Genomic DNA, 16,293 nt, shown 5'->3' with positions numbered 1-16,293 from the left:
GTTTAACACCCATAAGACATGGATGATCAGGGCCAAAGTCAACATCTGCTGACAGCTGCCATCTTGTACAAGACAACCACGGGACCTGTTCACCAATGCTGACCTTTCCAGGATGGACTCTTGACTACTTTATTTGTTTACGGTACACTTGTCCACAGATTCCCCAGAAATTAAGAGCCTAAAAAAATTGGAAAACCTCTAAGTTGTATCAATGGTAAAACCCTGATTTGTTAGAACTGCTCTCTTAAACCATTCTTTATTTCTTAAAGCAGCAATCAATTATTGCATAAAGATTTCATTGCATATATAGTCTTAATAAAATTGGAATTGTACATCTGTTTACACTATAAGTTTTTCACAACAGATCCAACACAAATATAACCTATAAAATAATGCTCTTAATGACAAATAAACCAAGAGAAATTTTGAAGGGAAAATGTTTGAAATTAATTTTTTCTGTGTTCAGGCAAGAACATCCGTATTTTATGTGCAATTAACAGCTACAAGAAAGCGAGAATCTACCCAAGTGGCACTTAGGAACTTTGTATTACTACAGAAAGTAAGTATTACGTTGATGCTTTACGCAGTGTTTTATGCAAAATGACTTATCTTTTTAAATCTGGGGTTTGTTAGCAAAATCCAATTGTGTTTTAAAGGAAACTGTTTTTAATTTATGTCTAATTTAATTTAAAATGCTCAGGAGTAGGAGGACTTATTACTCCCATCTTAAAAATTCAGGTAGAAATGTGATTCTAAGTCTAGTCAGTGATGATAACTTGGCAGGTTTATGGATACAGCACTGCTTTTGTTGAGGTTAAGGATAAAACTCCCATTGATTTTGATAGTGTAGAACCAGACCCACGGGAATTTCATAGTTGGGTACTTTTTACATCTGTTAATTTTGTGATCAGACACACAGTACTGTTCTTTGACAGGCTGCACAGATGTTCTTAATCATCCATCAAGTAGATTAAAAATAAGAGAGGCCTTAATAATTTGTAATATCTTAGATTTATTCTAGGTTTGTGTAATTCTATTTAAATACTTCATTTTCCCACTCACCAACTGCTTTTACAGCCTTTTCTGAAACTAAGTATTTTTTAAACACTAGTTAAAAAAAAGAAGATATTAAAGTGCAACTTTATTTCTAAAACATTTTACTAAACATTATTTTAAAAACTGATGAAACTTTAAAAAAGTTTCAGTGGGTGATGCTTTTAATCATAATTAAAAATTGTAATCATTAAACAAACACTGTACTGCCTGTCTTCATGATTTAGTTGTTATACATCAAATCTACCTGAGTCACTGCAGCATTAGGGGTAGAAAAAGTTTGCTTTATTTGAGTTCATTAGTGAAACTAGTCCCAGTGTAACTTCATGGTCTTAGTTTACTTCAGTGGAGTATGGGATTGGAAAGAATCACATGGACCATTCATTGAATTAAACCTACGGAAATCATGAATATGTAGCTGACATTTAGCCCAGAGCTTCTGCAGACCAACCACAACACATTACAAAATCTCTCTAGTGCTCTTTAAAATCTGCAGTTAAAGCTAACCAACCAACAAACCAACCAAATAAGCAAACAAGCAAACCCCCACAACTACGGACTTCTACACCATGAGAGTAGGAGATAAGTGCTCTGAGTTCCTGTGACAGGAAGGAATTTGATAGGTAAAATTCCCAGCTGATCTCAGGAAGAAGACCCTGTCCCACACCACAAAGGAAGACAAAAAGTCCTAAGTGTCTCTGACAAATTGACCAAGCAAAAAACTCTATGACTCCGAATCTGGTGGTTAACTTGAGACCAAGAAGAGAGCACACTGATCTTGTAGAGACCTTGCTACGAGGAGCGTATTATCATAGAATGGTTTGGGTTGGAAGGGACCTCAAAGATCATCTAGTTCCAATCCCCCCCGCTGCGGGCAGGGACACCCTCCACTAGACCACATTGCCCAAAGCCCCATCCAACCTGGTCTTAAACACTTCCACGGATGGGGCATCCACAACCTCTCTGGGCAACCTGTTCCAGTGCCTCACCACTCCAACAGTACAGAATTTCTTTCTAACATCTAATCTAAATCCACCCTCCTTCAGCTTAAACCCATTACCCCTTGTCCTGTCACTACACTCCCTGACAAACAGTCCCTCACCATCTTTCCTGTAGGCCCCTTCAGGTACTGTCAGGCCGCAATTAGATCTCCCCGGAGCCGCCTTTTCTCCAGGCTGAACAACCCCAACTCTCTCAGCCTGTCCTCACAGGAGAGGTGCTCCAGCCCTCTGATCAGCTTCGTGGCCCTCCTCTGGACTCTCTCCAACAGCTCCAGGTCTCTCCTGTACTGGGGCCCCCAGAGCTGGACGCAGTACTCCACGTGGGGTCTCACCAGAGCCGAGTAGAGGGGCAGGATCACCTCCCTCGACCTGCTGGTCACACCTCTTTTGATGCAGCCCAGGACATGGTTGGCTTTCTGGGCTGCAAGCGCACACTGCCGGCTCATGTGGAGCTTCTCATCAATCAATACCCCCAAGTCCTTCTCCTCAGGGCTGCTTTCAATCCATTCCTCGCCCAGCCTATAGTCGTGCTTGGGATTGCGCCGACCCACGTGCAGGACCTTGCACTTGGCCTTGTTGAACTTCATGCAGTTCGCACGGGCCCACCTCTCCAGCCTGTCAAGGTCCCTCTGGATGGCATCATTGTTCCACATGCTGTCTACACCCCTTCCAAAGGAGGTGAAGAATGAAATACACCCAGAAGCCAAGTTATTCAGAGAAAAGGAAGGAAAAAAAATCCCCCTTGGTTCTGCTGCATGATCAGCAGAGGTACTGAAGAATAGCATGATTTAAATGGTTTAAAAATGGTACAGAAATAACTGAACAGCCCAATCTTCTTTCAAAGTCCCCTGGAGATTTGAGCCTCTCTCATATGTAAGGATTCATACCTCAAGCTTAAATTCCATTCTCCTAATTTTTCACATTTTGTATAGCATGGTAGTGCTTTTCCAGGCTTATCAAGCACCATAAAACAATGCACAGTTTTTGTCTTCTCCCTAATTTGAGATTTCTCAGACAGAACAATTTCCAGCTTCTAGCCTTAACATATATGTGACCCGCTGGCAGACATTTCTACTTGTATCAATACTATTCTTCAATTTAAATGATCCTCTTTTATGTGTACGTTACTTTGTATGATAGATATCCCATTCTTTTGGTTGCTGCCAGTATATAGCAGTCCTGAATCAAGTCAATATCAAATCTGTGCATAAATAGTTTGTAGGTATGCATTTTTTGGATTATAATAGTGTCTGAGGCCTGATCTTGTATATATTTATAACTATCACTTCTAGCATACAGAACTGTCTGGGTTTTTTGGTTATTCTGGATGAGGTGTTTCTGGCTGAAACACAGACATACACTTTTCTTATTTCACTTGACTGATGGTTTCATATCTGATAGAAATATAACGTATTGTAAGGGGATATCAACAGAGATCTACAACTGTAGCCAGTCAAATGGCTTAAAGTATATTTACATAAAAACTTGAACATATTTTACTCTTTCTATTAAAATATAACTTGATAGAATTGAATTTATAAACAGTACCAGCTTTTGTTGTGTCACTAATTTAAAAACCCCTTCCAAAAATCATGGGCAAAATCTTCCTCAGTCATACTGTTCTAAATCTGAATTAATCTCAGGAAAGGTGAGTTAACACAATAAGATGCCTTTGTTTTAAATTTCTGCAAGCTATAAGCTTACATATTTGTTAGTGCATTTATCTGAATCTGTCCAATTGGTTATATCTCCTAGTGCGATGTTATGAAGAAATGTGATACCACCATATATGAAGAAAAATAAAGATACAAATAGATATTTGATACACAGAATACTTATCACATACATCTTTTCTCTTTCCTTACAGCTACAAGCATTGGCCACGACAGCATACAATGTATATTACTGAGCAAAAGGGGACAGGAACGGTTTTGCATCACCTCAAAGGCGAGTGCTATGTCATGGCTTGCTTCCACACAGGAGACATTTTCTTGTGCTGAAAAGCTTGATTGCTGAAATCAAAGTTGGAAGAGGTCCTTGACCCACACTAACCCAATTGTACCGAGGGTCTGTCCTTGGGTTAGTGCTAGTTGGCCTAACCCAAAATCATGCCAGGAACCATGCTGATGACTTAACGGTACGGATGATCACCTGCTAGTTCTCAGGCCTGTGCCCTGGCCTTGGCCAGTTTACTGCTATGGACATAGCCCTGAGGCTTGGTCCAACCCCACTACATCAACAAAGTCAATGTGGTCTCTCCAGTGAGAGTTAGACTTGGCCTTAGGCACGTAATTTTATTAACATTCAGAAAATTACAACATAAGCAAAAATAACCCCAAAGAAAAACAAAAAATAGAAACTTGAAAATGAAACATATGCTTGCAGATTCAGTGCAAAAGCAAACTGAAGCAGAAGTTGCTAATATGGTTTTAGTACTTTGTGAAGGTGCCAGCTGGATGGATGATAATTTTTCTACCCCTGCAGGGCATCAAAGCTTTTATAAAATCATTCTTTTCACACATATTAGCACTTAGCTTATTAAAACAGATGATACTTTTTTTTGTAAAGCTGCCTGGGAGTGTCTGGAAATATAAAATCTGAGAGATAAGTCTCATTTTGACCACCCAGTCTAACAAACAACAAACACTGACATGACATACCATGGCTGAGAGTCTATGTTATGGGACCTTCTGTGACTACCACAACTGTAGTGTCACAGTAAAGGCTGTGAATTGCTGTTATGAAAACATTTGCTGTAACTTGCATAATTAAATGAAACTGCCAGCAAAGCTTTCTAAAATACTTAGGAGATGACACACAAATAAATACATTTCAAAGTCTGTATTATGTTCCAGAATTTGTTTTGTAATGAATTGCATTGCACAGTGCCAGAGATGACTTGTTTCCTGTTCAAATTCCTACATAATTATAAGTGACTGACATCATTGTCCTGTAAACTGATCCAAGTTTATAATGAAATAACTTTTATTTTAGACATATTTTACATGTGTAGTGCTTTGAATTTATACAGAAGGTATAATTTCAGCTGCCTACAGCTTCTCCTTTAGACAACTCGGAAAGAGACATACTAGACATAAATTAGTGGTCAGAACTTGAATGAGCAGAAATATGCCTAAGAAAGAGTGTTGTATAGTGGCCTTAATAGAGAGCCTTGTATGAGGAAAATTTTGGTAGAGTAGGTGATTATTTCTAACAAAAAGAGGAGGAATTGGGGCAAAGAAATGAGTGGAAGAAGACTGCAGAAGCGAGTAACCAAAGCTGAAGGAATTTATTGCGAAGATACAGGATGGCTAGCAACGTGTGGGCCTTCAGGATGAGGAAGAGAATTACTCTGAACTTGCAGAAGTGGGATCAGAATTTTGAAAATGAGTTCGGCAATTCAATAAATGATGCATTTTAAGAAATTATAAGTCTTAAACTAAAACTCCATAAAACAAAATTCTAAAAGTTATTCCATGAAAGTACGAGTCAAACCTGCAGGGGTACCTGGCATAACCGGCCTCTTTCTGTATATGAGAAGGCAGCGACATGTACAAGTTCTTTATGTAGGAAAAATAGGTCTGCAATGGAGTCCACAAACCACATCAATCCAATTCTCTCCATTAACATATTCAAAACAAAAAGATGGAATAAAATTGGACAATTCACAGTGGAAAAATGACTATTTCAAATAATAATCTTCTAACAATTTTATTTATGCCTTCTAGCCCTTAAAATTTTCATGCAGAACATGTTTAAAGAAAGGCCACCCTTGATAGCTGAAGATGATAAATAAAAAGCAAAAGCAAAAATGATCAACACGGAAGAACATCTGAGTGGCTTGCTGAATATCTATCATCAAAATGCAGCTTATTCTTTCTGATGTAGTAGTGATACCAGCAAGCTTTGCAAAGGTAGTTACTTACATCAAATAACTTCTCTATGTACATTTCCTCATTGACCTTTTCTCGAAGTATATCCTGGTTTTGTCGAACAAACATAATGTAGGTATCTGCTAGATCCATCCCTGGTTTCTGTGGAGACATAAAGTAAGGGGAGAAAGTAGTGGGAAGGGAAAGAGAAAGACCACTCAACAACTGAAGAAGTTATATTTAATTGTAATGAAAACTGAAATTATGTTACAATGCTCATGTATGTATAAACTGTATTTACTAAATCTGCTGTGAATTTTGGGTTAGTTACCAAGTTCAGGAGGGTTCACTATTAATAAAGTTCTCAGTGTTATAATTTATGAATGCTTTGAGTCATAAATCTATGCTGCCATATGTAATAGAATGAAGTCTTGGCTCCAGTAATGTCAATGGCAAACTCGGACGTTTTCCCTCTTGCCTTAGTAAGGCTACCATAGCTACTCCACCCTCAAGGTCCAGATCCTGCTATCACATTCAGAAAATGGTTAAAAAAAGCATCCAGTTCCTTTTGCATCACCTCGGATTTGTTGCAATTTGCTTCCAATGTAGAGCTGAATTTTGTGTTTGAGGTTAGCTTCTACTAATTCCAATTCAAACTAAGTTCAAGCATTTCCCCGAGAGGGATGGCATAAAAAGGTTTGTATGACAGCAGACCTGTAGCCCTATTTTTCTGAAACTTGCACTGGCATAATCAGCTCAGAGGATGAGTAGGGAAGGAGCAAGGGCTGAAATGTTTCCCTCCTTGTACCGATCGATGTTGTGTATGAATAGCAGAGTAGACATTTTCATACCACACTCCCAAACATCGGACAGGCTAGAATATGTTGTGTGTGTGTGTGACACTATGTCAGGCCAGGCAGAGTGGTTGCTGAAACTGCTCTCTCCTGCCCAGCTGGGACTTCTGGACCTCTGTATCCACAAAATGTTCCACACTAAAGCCCCCGATAGCCTGCAACGTCCCCTTTCCTGGCAGTGTATGCAGAGTTGGTCAGGAGTTCCCTGCTCTCTAACAGGAATCAAGAATGAACATAAGTGCTTTGGAAAGTCTTCTGTAAATGCCCTCTGCATGAGCAAGTCTGTAAAAGTAGCACTTGCTCCCAAATAATAGCTTTTAAAGTTCATGGCATACAAAAGAAAGCTAAGTTTTATAATACTTTACAGCAAGCTTTAGCACAAAGCTGTTTATGAAGGATTCAGATCTGGCTAAGACTGACTCTGTACAGAATAATTAAGAGGTCTAGGGAAGGAGGATGAAAGCAGCTATACCCGTTCCCTGAATTCCCAGGCATAAGTCATCTCTACTTCTTAGAAGCTGTTACTGTCTGAAAACATACCTACAAAGTTCTAAGAGTAAAAATACTTAGCATATTTTAAAGGCCTGTATGCATAAACATGCTCATATAGTTAAAATATTTACATATATTTTTATATTAAGGCTTCCTTTCTAGTCTACAAGTGGATAACTTTTAATTTTTCTCATTCCTTATTATCATATATCTAATATATATAAACAGGTCTGAGTGCAAGAGGGAAAGAAAAGTGCATCATGCCCAAACTAATACCTGTCCAGAAACTGCCATGACAATAAGAGGGTGAGAGTATTCTCCCCTCAAAACTTCAGTGAGTGAAATCTCTTGGATCATGAGCTTCATCTCTTTTCTCCTGAATGTACCATGGACACACATAGGAATAAGATCCAAAAAAAGAGCATTTTCTTTTTCATTTATACATGTGCATCGATGGCAGTTTTATTTCTTAAAAGTAACAGCTAAATGGGGAATGATGGCCTGGTTTAACACTCCTAGCATCTCCAAAACTCACACTGAAAAACTGAAATGTCTCCTGCACATTTAGATTGGTCATTCCAGAGGCGATGAAAGCTCATTTCAAACACTTATCACATACGTACATGCCTACCTGAAACTCTTAAGAGGAAAGCAGGACCATTTATATTTACATCTGAGTTACACACCGTGATCCTAAGTATAGATATAAAAATGTAAGATTACAATAGATAAACCAGTTTTCTGTTGGAAAACCTGGTTCATGGAAATCAATGTATTTCCTTCATAAGAATGTGCCTTTATTAAAATGTGACAGAAATGTTTTTAAATTAAACTAAATCACAAAGTCAAGGAGATTTAAAACAGAAAGCTCCATATCTTACCTTAGTATAGTAATTTGTGATGGTACAAAAGAATACATACAATCAGCATTGAAACCTTATGTACTTTCTAAAATCTGACAGGCAATTTATAGGAATTGGACTAGGTTTAACTTGGAGGGATAATAGGAAAATATTTTGAAATCTCCAGGCATGGGTGAAGGAGATAATCTAACAAATGAAAGGCTGGTTATAGTTCTTGGATATATATATTCAAATGTTAAATGAATCTTCCACTGAATGCTAAAACCTAATGGTTCTCTGATTCATGCAATTTCTTCTTTTATTAAGTTCAAGAAAAAAATGTTCATCTTGCAGACAGCCAAGCTAGAAAAATAACATTTCCCATCAGCATTAACTCTCCCCTTATCTTTGAGATGTTTACCTAGTCTTGAAGCTGTGACATATGGGAATTTCACACCTAGTGAATATATTTTCATGTAGCTTGTGGCACAGGAGTGTAATCATTAAAAGAATATACACAAGTAAGAGTAACTGCAACAGCTGGTGACATTTACCAATTAGAATTACAGTTCTTTAAAACACTTCATCCTTCTTTAATGTGTGCAGGATAATTATCTTTGAAATTGCTGCAGAAAAAAAAATTAATTTTCCTTTTAAACAGTGTCTGTCTACAGTAGAAATATGTCTGGGTAAGGAAGATTATCAATACTCTAACAGTATGACTGTCTTTTAAAACCTCACCAAAATCATTGCAAGTTAGCCATCTTTACTCATGGTGGGCAAAACACACATTAAACATTGAATGAACCAACAGTATATCAAATACTTCCTCATCTCTCCATATTGCATGGATTGAATTTATTTGTTTCCTCTAAACATGTGAAAGAAGAAAAGAAAGCTACTATAAGCATCAAAAAACGGCTTAGTGCTATATTTCATGTTTTTGAACTATTTTTAGTAGGGCATATGTATTCGATGGGAACCTCTGATTGCATGATCCTCTATTGCTCTATTTTGGATTATTAAACTTCAGAACAAAACCCCAGGTTAATGTTGAATAAAAACCCCAAACAACAACTAAGCAATTGGATGTACCTTAAGAGACAAACAAACAGAAACTGAGATATATTTTAACTAACTGTCTCAGTGGGCATTTCATTGCTAATATCAGACAGACTTAAGCAACTCAGTCTCCACTTCCATACCCAAAATCAAAACTTCTGCTCTTCTGAATCTCTGGCAAAACATCTGCTGAAGTTAATGGGAGAGAGTTATTTGCACGTCTTTGGAAGAAGAATTTAACCTGGTATACTTATCCAGATAAGTGTAAAAAAGGTATTCTGTCTGAAAACTTCCCCAAGAAAAAAAGTGGTTTTTTATGATAGATAAAAAGTTATTGTAGGTTTGTTTTATTCAGAACAGCAGACAAGATGTTTTGCCTATCTGAAAATGAAAGAGAACCAAACAAAGAGATGAATGGAGAAACTGGAAACACAAAGACATCAAATAAAATACCAGGAAATGAAGAGTTGTAAATAGGGTTACTTTGTCACTGGTTACACAAGTAACTGAATACACTGGCGAGTGAATGAGTTTAAACAAGGGTGTAGGCTTCAGCACATTCTTTTTTAGGGTTAATCACTAGTTAACCTGGCAAGATGAACATGCTGTTTGGGGGAAAAAAAAAAAAAATCCTTGTTAATTATATACTGCAAGTGCTCTTACTTCCTGCTGCTGCAGCTAATCCCACAGGTGCAGGTTGTCTCTTTTACTATTCACTGGTAGGTGGGTCCAGATCGACAGGCACTTTTTCATAGCAACCAATTCAGATAAAGAAGGAACAGCCTAACTTTCCCCCTTTAAACAGGAAAACACTATCATAGTGTCTATTTAACAAGGAGGCAAATTTTAAAATACATTATTCCAGTTTCCAAGATGATGTAGAAGCTGTACTCACACACATCGCTCCCACTGGCAAAATTTGCCTGAGGGACCCAGTCAAAAGTAACGCATTGCCTTGATTTCCAGGCACTCAAATATTTTTGCTGCTGAAAGGTTTGCCACAAGCTTAATAGTGCCACTAATATTAGCCTACAGGAGAGATACACCAAAGTTTCTGCACAGCTTTTTGCAATGCAACAGTTGGACACAAAGATCAATAAACCCCGTGTACATTTGTAAATACTTGAGTTATGTTTATTCTCACTTTGGCGTTTGTCACAGAACATTTCTTAACATCAGAGAGTATTAAACAAACTTGTATTCCTAATATTACTGAATATTAATGAAGAAAGTATCTAGTTTTACTGAGTTGCTATCCTGTCAAAGCATTCATGTTTCAGAGAACAGATGCTAGAGACTAACTATATAATAACAAACTTCATCCCATTTTGTGTTTGCTCTCCTCTCCACCCCCTTCCCCTCCCCTGCATCCTGGAGGGAGACGTTTTAACTACAGCCTGGATGTAACAATGAAATGAAAAGGAGTGATGAGCTGGAGGGGGCTATTGTGAGAAACACAGGAGCTCCTTATTCAGTGTCCACTACCAAATGAAAGAGCACGTTGGAAAATTTCACTGCCTGAAATGTCTCCTCTACATACTGCAAGGTTCATCACTTGGGCTTTGGAACGACAGAATTAAAAGATCATTAAAATATTTTTGGAATAGAAACTACTACTACTACTTATGACAAGATCCTCGCTCCCTTTATTTCTTATAAATCAAAAATACATAAGCGAGGCAGGAAGATGCATAATTTGTATAATCAGTCTATTATAAAGGTAACATTTTATTCTCATGTGGTTCTGAAAAATAATATTTTGCTTAAATGAAAAAATACAATGCATTTTCTCTGCTTTTAGTACACCTTCTTCTAGAAGAAAAAATAACCTTGGCAAAGGCTAAATGCGTATTTTGAGAACTGTCATGCAGAACTTAAGCTGTGATTCTGCAAGCATTTACGCAAACACTTTTTCATATATGTATAGTTTCACTGCATTCATGGGGCAACACAGGCATGCAGGTGTCTGCACCAGGAACTTGATTCTGTAGTGCAAAAGGTCTTAAAAATGCTACAGTTCCTGTGACAAAACCAGGTATTAAAACACACTTTTTCACCCAGAATAACTATGCTCTATGTTATTTTAACTTTCCTACTGCTTAGCAGCCATCCTTCTGATATCTATTTAAGACGTACATCAAAAATACTGCTGACTTAAAACAGATGATGCAGGGCTTTGCCTCTAATTCTGCAATAGGTTATTTTTATGGATCTGAAAATGGAAGGGTTAGTTCCCAGGTTTGGGTATACAGAAAAGGAGGAGGAGGAGGAGGAAGGCAGGAGAAGCCCTGATCATGACAATAATGACTGTTCTGAGCTCTTTATTTTTAAACAGAAATCTCCAACTAAATCTTGCTTAAAAATGAATGGCACAATATGGCCACACCTGAAAAAACACTGATTTCCCAGAAAAAGTAATTTGCTTCTTAAAACAGCTCAATGAGGCCACGCAGTGCAAGTGTGACATTTGGAAATGGAGGTATGTGGAAGATCCCAATGTGTACCTGCCTGGTAGGAGGCAGAGTTCCTACTCTGGCCTCTACAGGACCCCATAAGTCAAATGCTGGCACATGTGTGAGGCCCTTTTCCATACCTTTGATCTCCACATAAAGGCAAGAGCGGAGCGAGAGGGCTGGCATTGTGCGAGCTGCGCACGGCTGTCAGCCCTGGGTCCTTCACGTCGCCTCTCTGCGCTTGGTATGACAGGTGGCCTACATGACGTCAGGGAGGATTAGGTTCCTTCTGTGCCCTCTACATGACTGGCATAGATTACTGGCTCCTACAAAGGGATTTAAACATACCTTTCCGAACAAAAAAGCAGTATATAAATATGCATGTAACTGGATGCTCAATTTGTATGAGTAATTGCTCTGGTTATATTTGTAAATGAGGCAAATGTGTGTAGAAATGACCAGCTAGAGACACAATTATTTGTGTGCCAAACTGACTTACATGATGAGAAACTGAACACAGTGAAATTATCTACATGATTGAGGAATAATAATAATAATTTGAGATTAACCATATACATTTTTTTGCCCCCAATTCTACTGCATTCTTTCCCTATTCTCATTAATTAACTGGCTTTGTGAACAGAATGTTACAAAAAAGGAGAAAAAAGTAGACAGGTTGTACTTCTACATCTCCTAAGGATTGCTTGGGCTTTAAGAGAAACTAACAAAGAATTCTAGAGGATTTGGGAAAGTTTTTTTTTTTTTTTTAAAAAAAACAACAACAAACCACCCCACAACCTAAATAATTTCCTGCATTCCCAAACATCAAAAGATAGCATTAACAAGAGAACAAACTGCATCCTTGCTCTACTGCCTATATTTGTAACGTTTCTGTTATTTACCTCTGAACATTTGGTTTCTTTCACGCGCACAGCAGCCACAATTTCTTTCACTTCAGAAAATGGCGTACTGTGACAATTACCAACAAAAAGAGCATAACAGTAACTAGATTTTTTCATTATTATTTTTAGGATATCATAAGCCTTCATTGTTGTTACTCTTCATAGTCTGGGTTATTTTGCGCTGTTCCTAGTATTTCTGTTGGTGTTTCAAATACCAAAACACACACAGTGTCCATATAGCCCTATATGCAATGGCTGGGGAAAGCAATGAGAGCTCCTTGTGACTGCGAACATTCCACTTCCTAAAGGGCATTCTGAAAAATGGAGGCTTATGTTGTATATTTTATAAACACCTTCGAAAAAAAAAAAAAGAAACTTTTTTGGATGAAGTTATTCATAACTCTCTGGTCAGATTAATGAATGGAAGGGTGGATAGCAACATTTTTATAAATGTATATCTGCCAAATGAACTGCAAGGCTGTGTCTACATTTCCCACCATGGCCCTGAGAAGTTGAGGGATGCTTTCTGGGGAGTGTGCATCTTCGTGCCCAACTATTTAATGTGTAAATCCCCTCTCAATATTAATAGAATTAACCTTTTCCTCAAAATGACCAAGAATAGTCCAAGAATGTCCCCCTTCTTTTTGAATCCTTTATTATTTTTATTTACCTTTTAACTTTTTTATCCCCTTTACCTCTCATCCCCTCTCTCTACAACGTTCTGCTCAGTACTACCTTCATTTTCTTCTAACATCTCTTGTCTAGTTAGTTTCTTCTTATTTCACTATAAACCAGTATATTTTTCCCTCTTTGCCAAATATTCAGTCTGGCAATCAAAGCTCAAAAACTCTGTTGAATTCACACACTTGAAAAAACCCCCAAAGCCTTTGGAGCCCCACAACCTCCTTCTCCCCTAGATCCACCAAGCGATCAACAGCTCTGTTTCAGGGACCCCAAGGACAGCACTATGGTGACCCAGTGAGATCCTTGAAAGCAGGCAGGGCACGGGGGCAGAATGTGGTCATCGAGCAAAGTGCAATTTTGCACATATTTGCAACTATATGAAAAGAAAAGGCCTACTGTGGTCACCTTTAAGTCACTTCCATATATGCAGCTATACGGTAAGGAGGGACAAGAGACTTTAAACCGTATCAGTTCAAAATACAGCCACACGAGGCAGTTAATTAGCTTCAGTGCAGGCTTGCTAGGTTACCATCACATCACCAAGAGCTGAGAGTAAAGTCCTCACCCTGTGCCACCCCCCCCCCCCACTTCTCACTTCAGTTGTGAGCCCAGGAGACGGCCTTGTAACACCATGACTTACAGCCTCCTTTTGGGGTTGGAATTTGTAACTTCCACAAGCAGTGATTTTAGATCCTATTCAGACCGGACACTCGCTGTCAGTTGTGGCAGTAACAACTCCTCTTGGCCTCAACTGCGTCTTCACAACAAGGGGAAGAATGTGTACAAGCAAAACCAAACCCCAGACTAGGAAATTCCTTCAATCCAGGAAAAATATCCTCCAGAATTTGGAAAATGTTTCCTTGGTCAGATCCCCAGCCTCCCTGAAGTACAGTTACACCTGTAGTTTACCACTGTAGTAGTCACTCTAGTGCAGTTCAGACCTTGGGCTGTGGGAAAGGTGTGTGGGATAGCTGAAAAGCAAGGGGGATGTAAAAATGCAAGGATCCTGACAGCCTGACTATAACCTGGTCACCTCTTCAGACCAAGCAACACCACTCAGCGAATGTGAAAAAGGCAACAGGGCTCCAGCAACACCTCCCCTCTCTCCGGAGGACTGCATCCCTGGGTGACCTGACTCGCAATATTCCCCTGAGCTGGTGGCAAAGGTATTTTTCAGTCTCATCTTTATCGCTAACTTCAACATCAACATATCCAGGCTAATGGTAAAAGACTATGACATCTCCTTCTCATAGATATTCTATGTAATTTGGAGAGTTTGTCATGTTACCTAACAGAAGTCAATGAATTCCTAGTTTGTTCAGTAATTTTTTCCTCAGGCTTTTGAGTCTTAAGTGCCTCACCAAGGACCTTTTGGGGCAGCTCCACAGCACAATATATTAACAAGAAGTATTCTAGATTAACTGGATTTGATATGAGGTCATCCCTTTGAATGCAAGATTGGGCCTACTTTTTTCTTTTCTATAAAACACAAGAGCATTTATACAATTCAAGGAAAAGTCCACACATAACTAAATAAAAAAAATTCTAAAACATCATCCAAACAAAAATGTTACAATTGGTTATCTTATGAATAAAGCGAATATGAAGATAGCAAAATAACAATTTCCAGAAATAGAGATTTTTCCTTTTATTTAGCATTCATGTTTTTTTAAAAAATATGTAATAACGTAAGCTTGCAAGTGTTATATTTTAAAGTACAGAACTGCTGAAAGTTTCTAGAACCATACAGTCTAGCATGTCTGGTCTTTTTCTATATTTGTAATTTTATTTCTTGGAAGGTCATTAATATAATAATATTAGTCTTTTTTTGCTATGATTGGAAAATAACATGGTCTTACAATCACATTGTACGGGAAGAGAACGCAGACTTGTGAGACAAAGGATTTTTATTGAGAGCGATAATGACAATATTTGATAATTTCTTCCTTGCTTTTTTAAAGAAAAGATATTCTACTATGATACTCTAATAAAAATATTCTAATAGCTGAGTTTTGCTTTTATGTGTCGAAGAGCTCCAACAGGTACCCTTTTTAGTTTTAATTTACACCACACAAACATTGCATAAGCAATGGTAAATCAAATAGAGATTTAGCAAGCAAGGGATTAAATAAACAAGATTGAGTCCTGAAGTAAGAAATGAATAAAAGATATTCAAGTATGATGCTGTTACTTGTTGCTTATCCTGTACATTTGAACAATTTATCCAAATGATGGAAAGGCTCCTACAAAAGAGTATCTAAGTTACAATCCTTGCTCTTCCACAACTGAAAAAGTGCATTGAGAATAACCCTTCTAAGCTTTGCTTTGAGAGTTACTCATTGCTTGAGGGAAATGAAACGCCCTCTAAGGGTTGTAGTGGCTGTTCAAATACTCCGCGTAAAACTATAATGAATCTCTGTAGGAAAGCAAAATGTCAAGAATAAAAATGTGAGCTAACAAAACCCCTATTTTTTTAATTATTATGAACACTAGAAAAAATAAATTAAAAGGGTTGTACTTACGGGAACGTCAACATATTTTGCAGCTGCTTTCACCTTTAGAAAATTAAAAATGAAACAACACACAGTAAGTGCTTATTACTACAGATTGTGCACAATTTCAGAATTATGCACAGAAAGAAGAACAGAACCGTTGTGAATCCAAACACTTACAGTGAATGAAACTAATGACGAGAAGAAAGTGCCTTCGTCGTATCTTGACAATTTAGAAAGCACACCTTCTAACACTGAAACAACCTGGAGGAAAAGCACAGAGAAAAATCTAAATGCACAGGATGAAAAGTAAAAATTTTGAATGAGAACGTGAGTTTTTCTTCCTCAGATTTTTATTGTTCAGCAGGGCAATGCAAACTGTAAATTTTATCACTTTCTCCATCGCACAAAGTGCTAAAATCAAGGACAACATTCTGTTCTCAGCTTCACCTATCAATCGAACTGATGGAAATCAGGGTTGAATCACTACAGAAACAGAAACCCAGCCCACAAATTCTCCTGATGTGGGCCTGCTACTGAACACAACTTTGCTGCCTCTGGAACACATGGCTCAATATAGGAGTGT

At 38.0% G+C, this 16,293-nt stretch overlaps 1 protein-coding gene across 8 annotated transcripts in view; it reads right to left on the bottom strand.

Moving 5' to 3' along the window:
• Positions 1-16,293, bottom strand: part of CADPS2 (calcium dependent secretion activator 2) — a 319,877-nt gene that overhangs the window by 18,016 nt on the left and 285,568 nt on the right. For all 8 annotated transcript variants that reach the window (XM_075742996.1, XM_075743000.1, XM_075743016.1 and 5 more), the window contains 3 exons: positions 15,888-15,971; positions 15,738-15,770; positions 5,981-6,088 (listed from right to left, as the gene is read on the bottom strand). In XM_075742996.1, coding sequence (XP_075599111.1) covers positions 5,981-6,088; positions 15,738-15,770; positions 15,888-15,971 — 225 coding nt within the window. The remainder of the gene's footprint in view (positions 1-5,980; positions 6,089-15,737; positions 15,771-15,887; positions 15,972-16,293) is intronic.

This window comes from Balearica regulorum, chromosome 1, assembly GCF_011004875.1.
Source record: "Balearica regulorum gibbericeps isolate bBalReg1 chromosome 1, bBalReg1.pri, whole genome shotgun sequence".
Classification (NCBI taxonomy): Eukaryota; Metazoa; Chordata; class Aves; order Gruiformes; family Gruidae; genus Balearica; species Balearica regulorum.
This window is presented reverse-complemented; position numbering and strand designations above follow the sequence as displayed.